Source organism: Barbus barbus (assembly GCF_936440315.1).
Source record: "Barbus barbus genome assembly, chromosome: 10".
Lineage (NCBI taxonomy): Eukaryota > Metazoa > Chordata > Actinopteri > Cypriniformes > Cyprinidae > Barbus > Barbus barbus.
This window is the reverse complement of record NC_136738.1, coordinates 9,297,133-9,317,383: the sequence shown is the minus strand read 5'-3', so window position 1 is coordinate 9,317,383 and position 20,251 is coordinate 9,297,133. Positions and strand designations below refer to the sequence as shown.

Sequence of the window (20,251 nt, the reverse complement as noted above, 5' to 3'; positions counted from 1 at the left end):
ACATATAAAAGATATTTTAATAAATGTAGGTTTATAAATTAATTAATTTGTTTGTTTGTCCTTAATCAATAATCGACAAAGATTACCAAAATATAGAAATTCATACAGGTTAGGAATGCCATGAGGGTGAGTAAATGATGACAGAATTTTCATTTTCGAGTGAACTATCCTTTATAAGCAATAACAATAAAGCCTTACAGTGATTTTACCATGGATAAAGACATGAAAGCATCGCTTTTAGTACTTACCGTAGAAATAATGATAAACACTTGAACATTTAAAATTATTTACTATAGATGTAATATCAAATAACACACTACAGTTTAAATGATAATCAAGTCCTATAATAAACTTATTTAAATCATTATTAAAATATTTTTTAATGCACTTTAAATGCTTTTCATTTGATGTTATTAAAAAGTGCACTTTTAAAAAGGGATTTAAGTATAAGAAACATAATCATGGAAGTGTGCTTTCTTTAGGTACACCTAAATGCCCTTTTATTTCATAATATTATCTGCTAGTTTTATTTCATAATATTATCTGCTAGCCAAAAATAAATTGTATGGGTCAAAATGATTGATTTTTCTTTTATGCCAAAAATCATTTGGACATTAAGTAAAGACCATGTTCCATGAAGATATTCTGTAAATTTCCTACCGTAAATATATCTAAACTTAATTTTTGATTAGTAATATGCATTGCTAAGAACTTCATATGGACAATTTTAAAGGTGATTTTCTCAATATTTAGATTGTTTTGCATCCTCAGATTCCAGATCTTCAAATAGTTGTATCTCAGCCAAACATTGTCCTATCCTTACAAACCATACATCAATGAGAAGCTTATTTATTCAGCTTTCAGATGATGTTTAAATATCAATTTCGGAAAATTGACCCTTATGACTGGTTTTGTGTTCCAAGGGTCACATATAGAATTAATAACTATAGAATAATACACAAGTTTATATGTGGTCCCGCATAGACTTGTGTGTTATAAAATGAACAGTGCCTTTCCATAATGCTTGATTGGTCAAGCCAGCATTCCAGTCATGAATATAATAGCAATTATTACTTAATTAAATTGACCTCAGACATGGCTCATCCAGGCAGATTTTAGAAACTCAACCATCTGTATTTTTTGAAGATGTATCCTCGGCACAGGACTGGCAGTGGCAGCATCTCTCTCTGTTCTTCAGAGAAACGTGTGTCAGTCTTCAGTGACTTAAAGTACAGCATTACAATCCCAACAATATGAACAAATCACTCATGGGCTGCTTTGTTTGTCCCTTTATTTCTGAACTATTTTTTCCACCTCTTTCTGTGATTGTAGTTTTGTTTGCTGTGGCAGACTGTCAGATCATACACGTTTCACCCTAATACACCTGACAGACAGTGCAGATGTCACGGCATGAATGAATGAAGAATTTAATGATAGAGCTCACTGAGTTTGGAGACGTTGACGTCCTGTGGTGTCATTTTTGTCATTCAGGACACAACAGCAGTTATTCTGCAGAAACTGACTTTCTGTTGACTTTCTACATATATCCAGCGGCCCAAAAAAAATACTTAGACACTTAAGACACTTAAAAAAAGTGGCATTTATTTTAAAGATAGCAACAACACTTTTAAGGAAAACACTTTTTGAACTGATAAAATAGATAACTATGTTTGTCAAATTGTGAGATACAAACTTGCAAAATTTGCAAGAACAAAATCAGATAAGAAAAGTGAGATAAAAAGTCGCAAATACCTTATTTTTTATTCCATGACAGAACAAAAAATGAATTGGGAGACTCAGATTTGCCTGAAAGAAACAAATTCATAATTCACACTTTTCCCCACAGATTTGCAAGAAAAAGACCAAATTGTGCAAATAATAATTTTTTTTTTTTTATTGCAAAGCAGAAATGGGCCTCCATAGATAACTGATTAAATGAAATCATTGCTGTTAGTTTTGTGACATTGTAGTGCATCATGTTGATTGTTAGTGTGATTGTCTACACCTGTGGTTCCTCTGCTAATATAACTTGAGTAGAAATTACTTCATACATCCAGTAAAAATCACCAAAACTCCAGCTGAATAAAAGGCACTGAGCACAAATTAGGAAGAAAAATGAAAGTAGTGAGGAGAAAAACATTTGTTGCAACACTTGCTGGGATATTTTATATCTATTGCCGTGACATTCAGACATTTTTAAGTGTGATTTCAGTGTCCAATTAATGTTCTTTGTATATAAAGTTATGAAGGTAATTCACCGCAATTCACAGCTGAAAATCAGAGAATAAATTAACTAAACATTTAATTAATATTTGTTTAAAAGTATTTTAAAGGAAATTGTCCTTATTGTGTAAAACTGCTTTTTAGGGCCCTATGAACCAACTATTTAACTGCCCCTTTTTGTGATGTTTATGACAGCCCTGCACTCTCAGAGATGGATTTGACCTTATCTTATAGCGTCAGGCATTATCTGCATTTCAAAGCCTCTCATGGTTATGGAAAGTTTGAGGAATACCCTACAATGTCTTTCTTATTTTTGATTCACATCCTTGATATAATTCTTTCATTAAACACAGTTTATCAAACCAATAATGATACAATCATTAATTTGAATTCTCCTCAAGGAGGCAGATAACATTAGCACATGAAAAGTGATTCTTTGCGTTTGATCCCCTCTCACAGAAACAGAGACAAAAAGACATGAAGAGAGCAAGATAAGACTGTTATGAATGCCTCGCATTTCAAATTGTTTTCAACTTTGTTCTTTTAACATATTTTTATTTTTTTTGTATTACTTTTTCTCTAAATCTTTTATTCAACACCTCCATTTGTGGACCTGCCGTGATGTTGGTATAGATGAGAAATTTTGGACAAAACTCTCTGATATGATAAGGGCCGCACCGCGCACACAAGCCAATTTGTGGCGCTGTTTTTTTAAATTTGCATATCTGCAGTTGTTGACCCCCCAGGGCCCGAAAGAAATTCTGATCTTTAGTGAAGATGTAGACAGATCTTATTCTCTCAGACACCCTCCATGTCTTTCTGTCTTTCTTTTTCAATTCTTTTCAGGTCAAAAAAAGCCTTATTAGCATTATTAACATTGTCTTATTGCCTTATTGACATTGGGCAAGGTTAAATTTTCAATATTTTCAAAGAATGAATAAATATTGCACACATATTCGAACTGCGATAATATTGTAATTGTTGTTTTAACGATGATTTGACATTATCGAGTATTTTGCCAAAACCATTCAAAACACCGCTACAGAGCGCACACATACATTACGTGATGAAGTCTAGACTAGCACGAGAGTGTGTTCTTCCACTGCATGATTCAGTCTAATAAAATGCATTTAGAATGATCACAAAATTCAATATATGGAGACAGAAAATGTATATATTTAAATCATTTCATATAGTTAATCAGTGAATGAATCAGTGAATCAAAGAATGGCGTTTCTTTCTCCAAAAATTACCATGATCACAAACGTAATATTGATTTTTACAACAGTTCAAAAAAGTTAATTAAGACACTTATGTTTTAGACACCATATTGCCTGTTTTTGCTCTATTCTGACAGCAAAAATAATTCCAAACAAAGCCACAATGCTGTTTTGCGTCTTTGAACAACATGACGGTGTTTCGTTCCTGAATGAATCAACCGTTTAAATAATTCGGTTCAATCGCAATGACTCACTTATTAACAGTGACTTGCTGCCACCTGCTGGTGGTTTTAATTTCACCTTTAAAGTTCATTTTTATTATTTAAATAATAAATAAAAACTGTATTCAACGTTTTATGTTTAATATATCAAAACAGTATTTATGCATTTGTAATTGCAGATTAAATGCATTCATGTTCTGCACTAAACAGTAGTGTGTAAATACATCTAAATGCTACTTCAGATGCAGCTTCTGTGTTTCCTCTGCATTGCAAAGATGAATTTTGTTGATACTGATTTCATTTGCTTGGTAACAGCCCAAATGTCTTATTATTCTAATTCACTGATTAAATGTAAGAATTTGACTTAAAAGATAGTTTTAGAAAAATGGCTTTGTAAAGGTAAAAATGCCCATAAAAGGTAAAAATCAATTTAAACTTATTCTAAAAGATTCATTTCTATCAGTGTGAACTGACCACCACACAGAATATGAAGAAAATCAAAAACTTTAGGAGTGAGCTGTCCACAGCCGTCCTTAAGATACCAGCACAATAACACACTCAGCAAAATATTGTCTAATTATTGTTATCAATAAAATCCCAGAAAATATCAAGATATTATTTTTTTGTCAATATCGCACACCCCTAATTCGAACACACAATATAGAGGTATTTACAATACAAAATGTGTCTATCAAGCGATGTACATGAGTGTGTTTTTGAACGCAAATGTAAATGCGTGCAAATACAGTAAATACAGGTCACTTTCATCCTTTATTAGTAAGAATTCACATTTCTTGTCGCTACACTTTTACATTGCAATTGTGGGATGTAGATTTGATTCGAAAGTGATTTTGGTGATTTAAAATTGCAGTCTGTCTTCTTTTGGTGGCCCTTGTTTGTCCGTTTTATGGCACGTTGTGTTTGTTGAGTGTGTACTTGGTTGGGTTCTCGCCATTGATGCACATCTGTGTGTTTGTTGCCAATTGCATCAGCATTTTAATTTGATTTGATGATGGTTTTCCTCCAATACTGTTGTCAGTCAGTTTGATTTAGAGATGCCAAAAACGTTATGAAGGTTTTTTTTCTTTGAAAATGATGAAGAAGTGGAAGATTTCGGCTATATTTCAGTTGAAATGATGTGTGACATGTTGGTGAGAAGCCAATCTGGCATTTGTTCAGTATATATCTGTCACTAAAGCAGTGGATCAATTTTCTCTAGTGTTTTCAACATGACTTTGTTGACTATCATTCCATATTATTATAGTCAACACTTTGGGGTAATGAAACAACATTTTTCATGATCAGTGCAGATTTATTTTTTAGCGGTGTGGGGATTCATTGTGATGTACATTTTTTGTTGTTAATGAAGATAATATTGGTTTTCTGCTTATCTTAATGTTCATGATGATGTTTGTTTAGAGTGGTCCGCTTTTCCCTGTTCATTTTTGCAATTACTGTCCTCTTTTGGATCTAGATGATTTCTGTTTTCCTTCCTCAGAGCGAGGTGAGGACAATTCCTCTGTGTTTCTGGGGTTCTCATCTCTTTCCTCTTACATGCATCATAAAGATTCGACAGGTTTCTCACTGAACTAGCACGTTTCAGATATTTGAATCTTCTTTAAATTTATGCCAAGTTTGAAACATATTTGAAAAGCACATCATTTAAAGACAAATATTAGGCTACTGCGAGTGTTTTTTAAGCAGACACATCATGCACACTTACAGACGTGAGTGCGTTCTCATTTATTGCATTGAATAAACAAACTCTTTGTTAATGAAAGGCCTATACTTACTCAGCTTCCATGTGGCTTATAACCAGTGTTGGGCTCGTTACTCAAAATATTTAATTTATTACTCATTAATAGTTACTCCTTTCAAAATAAATATTATTACTTGTTTCTTTCTGGAAACAATAATTATACTACTAGTTACATTACTTTGCCCCATAGAAGTTGTATATTGCATATCTTACCCAGATAATTCTTCTGAAATGTTACCTACAGTATATTTCTGCCTCATCATTTGACCAAAATCTGCATTGGATCACAGTCAGAAGTTATTACGAACACTGTGATTGTGGTGATTAGTGACTTTTAAAAGGTTACTCCACCCCAAAATGAAAATTGTGTCATTAATCACTTACCCCCATGTCGTTCCAATCCCGTAAAAACTTTTTTTGTCTTCGAAACACAATTTAAGATATTTTGGATGAAAACCGGGAGACTTGTGACTGTTCCTGTAACAGGGCGAACAAGACGTGAGGCGTGCGGATCCAAGTGCAAGCTTTTATTTATAAACATAGTCAATACACAGGCAGGGTCAAACAACAGCAAACAGATATGGCACGGGCAAGACACAAGAGTGATCCTAGGGCAAGCATGGGTCGACGATCGGCGAACAATATCCAATAGGGCAAGGCAGAGAGATAATCCAGGTACACAAGCAATAATCCAAACGAGGTGCAAACAGAGTCCGAACGGTAAGGCAAAGGGTTAATCCAGGAAACACGGGCAAATATCAAAACACAAGGAAACAGGCAAGGCAAGGCTAGAACAACTGAGTGCGCTCTGTAGAGTAGCTATCACTAGGATATATGCTAAACAATACTCGGCAGAGAGGAAGAGGAAGTCCATGTTTAAGTAGGGTGTGTGATTGTGTGATAGTTCTCAGGTGTGAGCATGATTAGTGTAATCAGCTGTGTGTGTGTCGTCCATGCAATGGATGATGGGAAATGCAGTCCAGTGTGCTGTGTGGTATGAGAGTCAATATGATGGAGAGGCGACCTCTGGTGGCTATCGGGCGGAAGGCCACAGACCGGATTCCAATGACAGTTCCATTGATTGCCAAGTAAATAACACTTAAGGCCCAGAAAAGTAAGAAAAGCATCATCAAAATATTCCATCTGCCATCAGTGGTTTAATATGACTGTTATGAAGCGAAGAGAATACTTTTTGTACGCAAAGAAAATAAAAATAATTTTATTCAACAATTTGTCTCCTCTGCGTCAGCGTAGCACCATTTTGGAGAATATCTGCTGGACGCAAATAGCGTATGCTGTTCTGTGTCAGCCGCACTACAAGGATACGTCTTCTACGTTCTTTACTCTTTGATTTGAACGAAAACAGCGTATCCGTGTAACGTCACAGTCGGTGTTATGTTCTGATTCTCCTATTTTTCAGTGGTCTTTTGCATTTACAAGATTTACATAAGAAGGAGGAATCAATGGTGTTTGAGGCTCACAGTATGTCATTTCCATGTAAAGAACTGTTATTATTCAACTATGCCAAGGTAAATACAGTTTTCCATTCTATGGCACCTTTAAGGGTTGGATTAACCTCATTAATTGTCATGTTTAGCTTGAAGCTAATTAGCTTTCTCTGTTACCCATTTACAATTATATTTCATGGTGTATTTTATCAAAGGAAATAGCATAACTTCATAAGAACATGTTTCGATGATGTTTCAAGATTTTTTATTATAGTAATGTAATTTATATAAGGATCAAAAGGATGTGGGTGGGCAAGCCATGTAATGCCAGAGTAAAGTAATGCCACAACTTATACATCAGTGTTCAGGTCATCTTTTCTTCTCACAAAATCAATGTAATGGCAATATTTCCATCCACTGAATGTACTTTTTTCCATATTTCAAGCTTGCCTGCTGCTCTGGTGACTTCATGTGTTCATGAGTCATGAAAATTATGAAAATAAATCTAGGAATTATTGGATTGTTGGACTTCAAAACAGTAGGGGTTGAAAAAGTAACTAGCTGTTTTATGGACGGTAACTGTAATATTATTACTGAAATCTTATTATTATTATTACTTACTAATTACTGCAGAAAGTAATATTGTTACTGTAACTAGTTACTAGTAACTAGTTACTGCCCAATACTACTTATAATATACAAACATTAGCCGGATTTGGGTTTTAGAATTAATTTTTATGTTCAACTGATAGTGTAGATTTAATTCTTGTTTGTTACAAAGGATATGTGACTTAAAATGTACGATTAACAAAATGAATTAAAGCATAATTACAAATGACAGTAATTCAAAATATTGAATTACTTATCTACAGGGTAGATAAATGATCATCACAAAGTTCTTTTAATAACACGTTTGGCTAGCGTGTGTGTGTCAGTGTGTGCATGCAGACTAGCTCTAGTTCTAATCATAGTTGGCCGTGTCCAGTTTTCTTGCGCTTGGATGAGGCAGTAATGAGAATATTCTGCAAGCATTATTCCCCGTCGGAGAATATTTAGTTCCTCTGAAAAGCGCCGGCTGAAATAGGTCACTCTAACACCCGCGAGTGCCTCTTTAAAGAACATCGAATCCATTAAGAGAGATCTTGTTCCCTAGATTATTTTGGCCCTGTTTTGCCATGGAAATCAATTTTGGACAAGCTCTCTAGTTTTTGTGCTTGCCTCTGAAGTTCGCCTTCACGCTGGAGGCTGTTCTTCATCAGGCATCCTTGGTTAACCGAGACAATATCAGACCGAAGAAACTCCATGTGACGTGACGTTTAATAATCAGAGGCAGGTTGAGAATTAAACAGAGCTCTAGAACTGTCAAACACAATGCTTTTATTGTCAAGCTAAAGCTACCGATGATCCCTGAACTTGTGTCTGCTCCAGTAAACAATGTTGGCCCTGCACCTGTGCTCTTTAATGTCTCAATAACTCTCCATAAAACCAGGACGGCCTATTCTTTGCGCTCATTAAAGCGCCCTCCGCATCTGGAGCGCCCGACGATCTCTTTTAATGTGGTCGGCACACAACGCCAAAGAGTTTTCCCCCTCAGTTTTAACTGTTTGTTCTAGAGCGTGTGTTTTCTTTTCCAAGTATGCGGAGCAATGTGGCACCTTTCAGATATTTTGCAACCGTAATCTTCAGATAGAGCAGTATTTATTGTCAGACAGCACACTCACTCATACTAATAGACAGGGTGGACTTCAAAGGGGGAACACAAATAGACTGGCATTGTCCTGTCTCTATATCCTCTAGAGTTCAAAGGAAGAGTTTTGAATAGCAGTGTTTCCAAAGCCTCTCTTTCAAACCTGCTGGGATGTAAAGCAGGTAACCTGCCATTGATACACAAGAACGCACACACTCCCGCACTCCCGCGTATATGTTCGTTTGCTAGTAAACGCTTCCTGTGAGCCGCATCTAGTAATCATGGTGGGATAATAAAGCTGGGAATGAAAGTAAACACTTTATTTTGCTGTCTTTGCTCGCCGCCTCTCAGAATAAACAGGTACTTTAAGATATTTGCAGATTAGCGGTGCGCCGCTTTTACGCTGACTGATGTGTGACAGACAGACAGGCATAAGAGCCAAACAGATGTCGGGTACAGGAGTGGGCGCCCTCCCTAAAGACTGATTTAATGAAGAACCGCGGAAAGAGAGCGGGTTAGAGGAGAAAGACAGAAGGAGAGAGCGGGGTAGCGTAAGATGTAGAAAGAGAAGGGCTGAGAGGGGGAGAAGGAGATAAAAGAGTGAGTGGAGTATGCACATCAAAGACTTGCTAATGATGCTGGATGCCATTAGGGCTTGTAGTGGCCTTTGTTTCGGCTTCCTAACACCTGCAATTTGTTGAGGGCTTTCTATGCCCCGCTGAATTACCCACATTTGCATGAGCGCTGAGTGAATACCAGAGGGATAAAAGTGGGAGATTTTGCCCCGCTGCATTTGGACTTGAATGTGGGCTGTGGCCAAAACTCGCCAATGTTCAGCATCTGTCTCAGGAGTAACTGAGCTATTAGCCAACTGGGTCTAAAAGATTTGGCAAACTAGTCTTGTGTCTAAAAGATTTACCAAAATAGTCTTAATTTGCCGGTTGATTCGCATGAACTTAAGTGTGTTTCCTCAACTACGGGCTCTTTTATGTTCCAGGATCTCTAAAATTTTTCAAAAAACGTTTTGGAAACTTTTCACCGCTGCGTAATAATTTATTTTTGTTACATTTCAAAATGACTTTATGTGTACATTTCATTATTGTGCCCAGATTTTTGCTCCTAAAATATAAAAATCATTAAAAAAAATGATATTGTTAAAACTATATTTACAAAATTGCATGATTTGTTCCACTACCAGTCGGTAAGGTTTTTTGTTGTTTTTGAAAACTTTTATTTATTAAGGGGATTTTTATGCTCACCAAGCATTAATTTGAGCAAAAATCATGTATTTGATCAAAAATACAGTAAAACAGTAATATTGTGAAATATTATTGCAATATAACATAACATAATTTTTTATAGTGCTATATATATTTTAAAATAGCAATTTATTTATTTTGTTGTAACAATTTAACAATCTTTACTGTGTCTTTGATCAATTAACTGTATCTTTTTGAAGGGTATGTAACATTTACTTATATTTATATATATTTATATATTATAATTTTACACACTTTGGCAATCAGACCAGCAATAAGTCACTAGACTTACTTGTTCACCAAGCAGACAACAGTGTAAGTGAAGAGCATGAGATGAAATATGAAACCTGATCTCTCTATGGTTCTTCTAGGGCATTGTGAAGCACCTTTATTTTTAAGAGTGTATGTAGGGTTAATAAAATCCTACCTGTAAAATTAGTGTTAGCAAACAAAAGAAAATGTTAAAAATGTCTTTCCAACCACAGAACGCTATTAAACACAGTACATGCTATTTGACACACAATGAGAGAGAATGACAAATTTGTCCTTTGATGTATGAAAATCTCCCGCTAAACACTGAAACACAAAAATTAAATAGACTGTGAAAAGTGTGATTTACGGGAGTTTATCTTTCCAAAAGTGCCTGTAGTTGAAGAAACAACATGAAAATGCTGGATCCTGTGATCATGAGGTATGAGCTGAGGACTATCCAGCATGAGCACGGCCATATGGAAGCACATGTAACCCATATCTCCTGAAAATGAGCTAAAGTTTCTTTTCCTGAGGGGCTTGGATAGAGGTCTGGGGAAAATCAGAGCATGAAATTGCGATTAGCCCCTGTTGTTTGTGCAGACCAGGAATAGGCTACAGGACTTGGCATGGCCGAAGGTGTAACCTGTTTTGTTTGGCCTTGCTCAAGCCCTCCCAGATGGTGCTCGCAGCTGCCACTGAGTAAACACAAGCAGGGCGAGCGCTGAGAGAAGTGGCCAGGACCTGTATACATTCAGGAGGCAAAGCAAAAAATCTGTCCCTTACAGTTGGGACAAGCCATGGAAAGAGACTGTCTCAGTTCAGACGGTTTCTTACCGCTCAACATAATCATAAACACATAACGATTATGGAAAGTAATTTACCTAATTCAGCTTGAAACATTAGCTTCTCTACACTAAGCATTACAGAATACAGTCAGAGTTCTGCCATAACAAAAAATAAATGAAAGTGGTTGAATCAGTTTAATTTTAGTATCATTGATACTATTATAGTTTTATTAATATTTTTAGTTGTGGTTACTTTAATAATTTTGTTGTGTTTTATGAATTATGCTGTGTTTATGTCAGTTTTTTGTCTATATATTTTTTCTTTTTTTGTCGTTTTAGTACATCAAATAAATTTTTTTCGTTATATTTTATTTCAGTTAACATTTATTTCAAGTAATTAAACTTTTCATGGTTTTAGTTTTAATTATTAACCCTGAGTTGAATGACATATGGGATATAATATAATCACTAAAATGCCAAACTAAATCTTTAATATCTCAGTTCTGGCTGTGATTCAAACACAGATTAAATGAAATAAAGTGATTCGCCTATTTTTATTCTGAGAAAAATACCCCAGGATTCTCTCAGGTCTACTTTAAAGTTTCGGAAGAGATCTCAATTATTTCTCAAATTGTAATCAGATTTGGCCAGATTCTTTGTTTGCAAATGAATGTATCAATGTAAACAATGTAATCAATGTACAAATGTACTCAATGTAAACTCATCAAATTCTTCCAAAGCCTAATAATCTGAGCTGCTATCTACAGGTACTTTATCTCTATAATTGTATTTAAGTCACTATTGACTCATCGAGTCTATATGCATTTCACAGATTTGCATATAGGAGCACACAGGAGAAACATTTGAGATGAAGTTGACACTTAAGTACAGCTGAGAACATTCTGAAGTTTCTTAAAAGCTGAATGGTTTTGCAGCTCTATTTTTCGTCTCAAATTCCAGTTGGACTGCTATTGTTTAATATTAATTTGCGCACAAAACAGTCTGTTGATATGAGTTTCTAGTGAAATCTAAATGGTAATTATCTCACTTTCTGTGCTCTGAAACGTTTGATTAATTCAGCGATGAAGAAAGCCTCAGTTGTCCCAAGGACAAACATCTGCACAAGGCTTCAAACCCCATCCAACTGAATGTAAAATTAGCAAAAATCCATAAACTAGATGTTCTGGCCCCTCCATATAATCCTAAACCTCTGATCATGCTCGAGGAAGCCAGACGTGACCCCAACAATTACCCCGGGCCAGCAGGAACAGAGCGGGTCAGAGCTGCGATGCCACACACAGCGGCGAGCGGGTGTTTAAGGGGCGACCTCTCCCTCATCTGCTGACCCGAGGCCCATCAGCACACCGCTCCAGCCTGAGCACAGGCAACAGGATCAGATTTCAGGGGAAAATGTTGGAAATTAGCAAGAGCAGAGTCAGGCTACACAGCGTCGAGGGCAGAACACAATGGCAGCTTTCTGTCAGGGAAAGACTTCAAAGGGCCGCTGAGTGACTACTCTGAATTGGACTTTGTTGTAGATCACTGAGGAAATTCACAGATGTTTTCTCATACGAGACACCATTACTGAGGCTCTCGTAACCAGTAGCCCCGAGCATTTCTCTGCCTTTCCATCTCTCCTGCTCTTGTGTGTGAGACAGATGTGGAACCCCTTTTTTCTTTTTTCAGACTTTTTGCTTTATTTTCTTCTGCTGTCTGTCCAGAGAACATGAAAAGTTCAGCTCTGACCTGTCCGAAAGAAGCCTTAAAAAATCTAGAAACTCACTGTTGATGCTTTCATCAAAAACTCACAGACAATTCTGTGATCCTGTCAAAAGAAATCCATTAAAGTTGCGCATCACCACCAAACTCTTGTAGATTAGATTGATATATAACCCTTTAAAACCTACTGTTTCTTGGCGTCTAAATTATTAGCATGATCAAAACTTTGCTGAAAAACCTGTTTACACAATCTTCAGTCATCTGATTGATTTTTCAAACTTTTTCAGCAAGTAAAAGGCCATTTAATGTGATTGTAACCCCCCTTCAGCTCATGGTTCGCATATCTTTTTACTGTGAAATCTTCACTGATTTTTAGAAAGGTAATGAAAGAATAACTTTTAATTGTTAGTAATATTTCAAGATGAACACTTACTGGACTGAAGTTGCTTAGGTTTATTATTTGATTATCCATGCATTCTTGTTCAAATCTTAAAGTCTTGTTCAAATGTATGAAATATGATACATTATTTGAATATTATATGAACATTATTTGTTCACCTCTCAAAAATCATTGTATTGCATTGCATTACATCTACGTCTGCTTTATTTTTATTAAGAGCATTGATTTACATTACAAGCTAGCTATCAAAATTACACTTGCAAAGTTAAATTTGTGCATTTATGTTTTGTAACCGCTGAAAACTACCCACCCTCTTTTTTCTTTTACAGATTGCCTTCTCCAGCCTTTTGCTACGAAATGTGCTGTAAATATAAAATAATGAGGGGTAATTATTTATGTATGCATTATTTTCTCAGTATTTGGATTCATGTATTTATTATGAAAGACAAATGTATCTGTTTTCTTGTAAAAAAAAAAAAAAGGAAAAATGCATACTGTGGTTAATTATATAAGGATTATATATATATATATATTTATATATATATATATATATATATATATATATATATATATAACATCTGGAAAGTAACACACTGCATAGTTTTGAATGGTGTGGTTGTGAGTTTCACTTGTACAGTGTTGGTGTTCTCTCAATCCAATCTTGCCAGCTGTTTTGTATCCTAATCTATCTAAAAAAAAAAACATTAATAATATCAAGTTTTGTTTTTATTTATTCAAGTTAAGTTTTGTGCCGACTACTTTTAAAACTCTTTGCATGAACTGCATAACCTAAATTAAGGTTGCCAAAAATGTAAAAACTTATGAGCCCGTGTCACCCAGAAATATATTCTATAGGTTATAAATACATATAGTTGAACACCATATAATTGGAGGTGACCGTTACGAAGAACAAACAGAATTGTGCCCTCTTGCAATTCTCTACGGACTGCAGGAAAACTGAGATCTCCTCCCAGTGGGAATCCCCCTCCTCCCCCATTACTATGGGAGAAACCTTAATCCCATCAAAAGAGCTGATCTGCTTCATCATCAACTATTCCAAACTGCTCGAAAGAGACAGTTTAAAAAGTCATAGATTAGACACATCTCTCTGTGGGTGTTTACTTGTCTTGTTTTTTAGTTAGTCTACTGCTCACATTTGAAGCTGCACTGATATGACAGCCTGCAAAACTTTGAAACTCCTAAACACATCCTACTTTGAAGCACTTTTGGTTTTTAGCACTCTTTTACGATGCTTAGTCCTTGATTCCTGTGATATTTGTGGAGGTGTCACATGCGCTGGAGACTGAAGGCTTGACCGGTTCAGGGTGGAGCAGAGGGAGGAGAACGGGAAAATGTTCTCAAAGATTGGATCTCCTCCTCTTGCCAGCCTGCAAATCACACAACTAAGACATCATCATCATCACCATCATGTCCCCTCCACACCTTGATGGCTCGACGTTGGTGTTGTGGGATTGTTCTTTCCTAAACGATTTGTCTTTCTCAACTATGAAAATAATAAGCAGTTGCTTGTTCTTTTTGGTCTTTAATCACAAGTAATTAGTGCAACTAAAGAAAAAGTGATTTGAGTTTTGACTTGTGCCAGAAACAACCGCATCCTATTTTTATGATTTGTTAAAAATTGTCTGTGGGGAAAACTGTTGTCTGTGTTTCAGACATATTTCATGGTTCATTATTACTGTTGCAACTAAATTAAAATGGCATTGTTGCACAGGACAGATTCCTTCTATTGTATTTATTCGGTATACAATATCAGTATATTTTATGACATGTTATATCATGAATAACTGCTAATATGGCGTGTTCGCTGTGATTTTTGGAAAGAGCCAACAAGTCAAATCTCCTTGTAAGTGATGTATCCAATAAGAGTAAATTGCGGGACAGAAAAACTACGTGTGAACTTTCTACTGAGTCAAATGATTCCTTCCTCTTGAAGTTATCTCGTAAGTCTGTACCAGCTCTCTGGAGATAACACACAGTCCTATTGTCCCACAACAAATCCTTAATTACAGAAAGGGGGATCGGGTGACTCCGGCATCCAATAGCGGGGTCTCCAGGCGGCGAGGGGGTCTTTGATCAAGAAAATCCAATTATTTGTGTATATACATTTCCCACATAGTGATTACTTCATTAATTGTCCCGCCTTTATCCCACCCGTCCCATCCCCCCCTAATAATCAGCCCTTTTATCCAGACCAACAAACACACCATAGGAGCTTTGTGTGGATTCAGAGGATTTGCTTCCCCCTCTCAAAGAGCCGCTCTTCTTTGATGATTGGGCAGCGGCGAACTTCAAAGTCATAAATCTCACTCCTGACTGGCTGGCGGCCCACCAAAGTCCTTATCAAATCCAAAGAAGTGATCCTTCACTCCCTCAGATAGTCCAGGGATAGCTGGAGGAGAGGAAGCGACGAGACCGCACTTTCCGTGAGAAGACATATTTAAGTATTTCTGAAGAAGTGAATTTGGCTGCTTTAAACAGGGAAGCTTGAGGAACTCGAGGAAGTGTTGCCATGGCAGCTGTGGCTGTGCTGAGGAACGAAACACTACATGCATTTCTTCAGGTTCGTGAAAAGTTTGAGATATTGTTGAAAATGTCCTTCTTAACGCGCATAACGCAGAACTGCGCAAACTCCTGCTGATAACGAGACAGTTGTACTTCATTTAGCGAGCGATTATTCGAACGATTTCATATTTAACAACAAAAAACATAAGACTGTAGGAACTGTAGGACTTCCTTCGTCGTTAAAACGATGTTTCCATCCATGTAGTTAGTAATTACAGAGTTTTTGAGAGTTTCAGTTCGAATTTCATCATCAGTAATTCAATTTAGTGCAATAAACTTGCTTTGCACTTCATTTTAAATTTGTAATGCAGCAATTAAAATTCAGCTGGTTCCTTTTTTTACAGTGTAGTTAATTACAATGGCAAATATCTCAGATGAAACGTAATTTTTTATTAAAAATTACTGTATATGTATTTCACTAATGCAGCTAAAGTTGTGGATATTCAAATAACCAAATTATGTCGTTTTGTCCAACTTGAACATAAATTAAATGTGGTCATATAGTTTCATTGGCTCATTTTAAAATCATATCCTTCATAAACACTAAGGTAAATTTGCTTTTGTGCACAATTTTGTATGTATCATTGAACACAACGTGGAAAACTTGCCACCAAAAGTTAAATCTGATCTTTAAAAAGTGTTTTCAAGCATGTGTAGCTAAATGTTTTAACACGGCTCTTTCCTACGATCCAGGATCGCACTCCCAACTCCTCGCCGGAAAACAGCAAACACTCTCCTCTGGCACTTCTAGCGGCGACGTGTAACCGGATCGGTCATCATCACGGATCCACACCCACGGACTTTATTCAAGTTCCCTACGACACGACCCTCGGGTCTCCGTCACGGATTTTCCACCCTTGGAGTAACGAGGCCAATCCCCAGTCCTCGCTTTCCAACAATTCTTCCTTTGGACTATCCTCAAAATCTCACCTGCAGGGCTCCTACACCACCCACCATGAGCTTCCCTTAACCCCTCCGGCCGACCCCACCTATGCTTATGACTTCTCTCCGGTCAAGATGTTGCCATGCTCCATGCAGTCGTTACAATCAAGCTGCCCGCCGACCTACGTGCCCGCAGTCACCTACGCAGCGCCGCCCCCAATCCCGCCCGGTTTTGTCCCAGGACACTCAGGCCTGGTCCATCAGCAGCAGAGACAGCTGTCTCCAAACCCGGGGGAGGATATACCGTGGTGGAGCCTTCAGCAAGGAAACCACGTCAGCCACCCGTCGACCCTCGGCCCGCACCGCTTCCCCATCCAGAGGGGCTTGGTGTTGGGACACACAGACTTTGCACAGTATCAGACTCAAATCGCAGCACTCCTCCACACCAAATCCCCCCTGGCCACTGCCAGGCGCTGTCGGAGATGCCGGTGTCCTAACTGCCAGTCGTCCAGCTCCAGCGACGAGCCCGGTAAAAAGAAACAGCACATCTGTCACATCCCCGGATGCGGGAAAGTATACGGCAAAACCTCCCACCTAAAGGCGCACCTGCGCTGGCATTCGGGAGAGAGACCCTTCGTGTGTAACTGGCTCTTCTGTGGGAAGAGCTTCACCAGATCAGATGAGTTACAGAGGCACCTGAGAACTCATACCGGGGAAAAACGCTTTGTGTGTCCGGACTGCTGCAAGAGGTTCATGAGGAGCGACCATTTGGCCAAACATGTGAAGACGCACCAGAACAAGAAGAGCAAAAGTCACGAAAAGACCTCTGATTATGTCAAAAGAGAAGACCTGAGACCTGTGTAGTAGTAGACTCAGATGACCATAGACTAGTGCAATAGATACCATCTTCAGGATCCTCATGAAGCAAAAATATGTTTTGTTTTTGTTTATTTTTTTTTTCATTAAAAAGGTTGATGAGACTTATAAGACTGGGAGTCTTTTTTTTTTGTGGACTTGTAAATATAATTTTCAAGTCATTCTCAGTTCCTCAAGGAACCCTGGAAAATGTTTCCTGTCCCTGAGCTACTTAAAACATAAACAAGTTTTGACTTGTGTTCAGATCTCTGTCTTCGGTGGAAGATTTCTTTATTCTGTAAATATATTGATAGCTTTTGTTGAATGAAAGTGTCAGTTCTCGCTCCTTGTGGGGTGTTTTAGCATGCTATTGAAAACCATTGTTAAACTTTCGAAATTATTGTGTGAAAATAAAGAATATGACTTGTACAGTATACATGCCATTGAAACATAAGGCGGTGAAGTGGAGTTATTAACAGTGGATAGATTTATTTTTTCAAGAGGAAAAATGCAAGTTAAACAGATGTCAAAGTTTGAATTTAATTACGTTTTATAGTGTGTGAATGTGTATCAAACACTTAACAGAGAAACAGTGAAACTCTGTTAAAAATGTCTAGAATAAGCCAAGAATGAAGCACTGAGATTTATCAGTTTGGTATCAGTTATTAGGATACGTAGAGCTCTGGCGTTCGGTTCAAAGGACAGCTTTTATACAGCATTATATGAGTTTAAGAACAAAGACGACAAAAATGACAATAAAGCAAACATTGACATCAGCTGTAGTTTTTTGTTTTTCGTAATGTCACTCATGAGCATTTTGTAGATGCTGTCAGTATTTGATATGTAAAATATATGAACACATCCCCAAGCTATTCTACAAAACATATCTGTAAGAAATCATTTTGGAGTTTTTTTGCACTGCATCGAAATCCTAGAATCACATTAATGAAATAACGTGACTAACTGTATGACAAATGTGTTACTATCATGTCAGATTCCTAAGTTGAAACAATTAGAACAGGATATCAGTACTGTGGCGTTCAAATCTGCTCCATCTTGAAACAACATATTCAGATGCACTGTGAGTAATAGAAAAACCTAATTTCTACGCAGATTTTTGATGTGCTCACATTCTGATCCTGATGTTTTTGCTGAACTGAAATCAAATTGAGTCAGTTTTAACCTCAGTCTGTGTATTTACATTTTTACTAAGTGGTTTCTGGCAATTCACTCTAAATAGGAGTATTGTAGTAATAATTAATTATCTGTCTGAGTTATATTGACCAGTTTGCATGTTTTGCACAGTGAAAGACAGAACACATTTAAAACGTTTATATATATATATATATATATATATATATATAAAGTTTCTAGCATTTCTGTATCAGTTTAGAATATACTAAGGATGTGTGTATTATTGATATTTGAAGGGGAATTTTTAGCACCTAGAAAGATGTTCATTCTTTGAACTCTATGGTGCAGTTTCTCCTGCAATAGCGCCTCCATTAGTAAAATCCTGGCACACATCACTAAACCATTCTCTAATGTTTGCCCACTTACCTGTGTTTAGAAGATCTACTTATTCAAGCTGTACTGTTAGGGTTAGTCTCTTAAGTCTCTACAGAAGGGCAAATACAGCAACACTTTAACTAGTGCCATATTTCTTTGATCATTTGAATTACATTTATAATGGTAACAGTTTTATCATAAACTGTAAAATGTATCAATATTCTACTAAAACAGTTATTTATTTATTCCTGTTACTTAGACATACTACACAATAAAATTTGATTCAGATTCATAAAACCTCTTTCTCACTGAGGACATGCACTGACAGGCTGTAAAACTACTGAAATGTAAATTAAATCATAGTTAAAGTTTCTAACAGTTGGGTGTTTGTAATGTGTTCCTCGGATGTTACTAACATCGTACCTCTGTATCGTTTAAAGTCTTAGAGAAAAATATTTATTCATTATTGTTTCTTTATTATCCATTATTTTCCCCCGTTTAACACCAATTCAGGAAATCTATAATTCTAGTTTCCAAACTCCTAATACCAATCATCCAATCACATACTGGATCTTTATCCATCAACACCAGTGAGCTTAATATTTTTACAACCACATTCTGAATTATGTAAAGGAGAATTTCTAATCACTGTTTTTATTTTTAATTAGAAATGAAAATTAATCCTCAATTGTAAATATGTTGATTGAACATTTAAACTTTATTATTAAAACAGATCTTGTATCATAATGAATAGTGATGAAGCTGTTGTACGTAGTATTTGTTGTACGTTTAAAACAAAAAAACTAATTATTCAGACATTCACTGTCATCTCTTCACATTCATTCATGTCTTTAGCAAGTACTTTTTGCTAGAGTGATATAAAAATACATGATGAGAAAGTTAGGCCTTAAACATCATGAGAAGCTTATACAAATTAGGGCAGTCATTCGCTAAAGCATAAAATAGATACAAATTGCGATAAGAGCGTATTGGTATTTGCTTATAATAGTCAATGAATCATGTTGTAACTAAACTCACACATTGCCAAGAGGAATACCAAAATACAAGACAAAAGAAAGCAGAGTATTTACTAACATAATCTTGATTTACAAGATAACATACCAAGTGCTTTAGTATATGTGTCAGTTTTGTTTTGACTGGAGTCATGCTATAGAATGCGTAACTCACATGTCTCAAAATGTCCCATAATGAAGTTAAAAACCAATTACTGAAGGATCTGCGCATGTGCCTTTTTCAGCTATACTGAGTAACATGTCTCAATGTGCCTCTGCCGCAGCAAGCAGTGAATTCTTCCCATAGGGCAGAAAAGGCTGTTCCTCTCCTTCAGAGAGTGAGATATGGTCAGGCTATCACAACAGCACATGTGGCTTTGCATGGAGGGACTGCTGGAGGGAGTTTGTTTAAGCCTCACCGTGACCTGATCTGAAT

General features: G+C 36.6%; 2 protein-coding genes across 2 annotated transcripts in view; both read left to right on the top strand.

Moving 5' to 3' along the window:
* Window positions 1-13,441, top strand: part of LOC306875696 (myosin-IIIb-like) — a 98,265-nt gene extending 84,824 nt beyond the window's left edge. Inside the window, exon 25 of the mRNA XM_079426379.1 lies at window positions 13,303-13,441. The gene's annotated coding sequence lies outside the window, so the exon portion shown is untranslated. The remainder of the gene's footprint in view (window positions 1-13,302) is intronic.
* Window positions 13,442-15,365: 1,924 nt separating this feature from the next.
* LOC306875822 (transcription factor Sp5-like) lies at window positions 15,366-18,068 on the top strand. The gene is made up of 2 exons (XM_079426568.1): window positions 15,366-15,554; window positions 16,250-18,068. The coding sequence occupies exons 1-2, from the start codon at window positions 15,504-15,506 to the stop codon at window positions 17,300-17,302; spliced, it is 1,104 nt and encodes a 367-aa protein (XP_079282694.1). The 5' UTR covers window positions 15,366-15,503; the 3' UTR covers window positions 17,303-18,068.
* The last annotated feature ends 2,183 nt before the right edge of the window (window positions 18,069-20,251 follow it).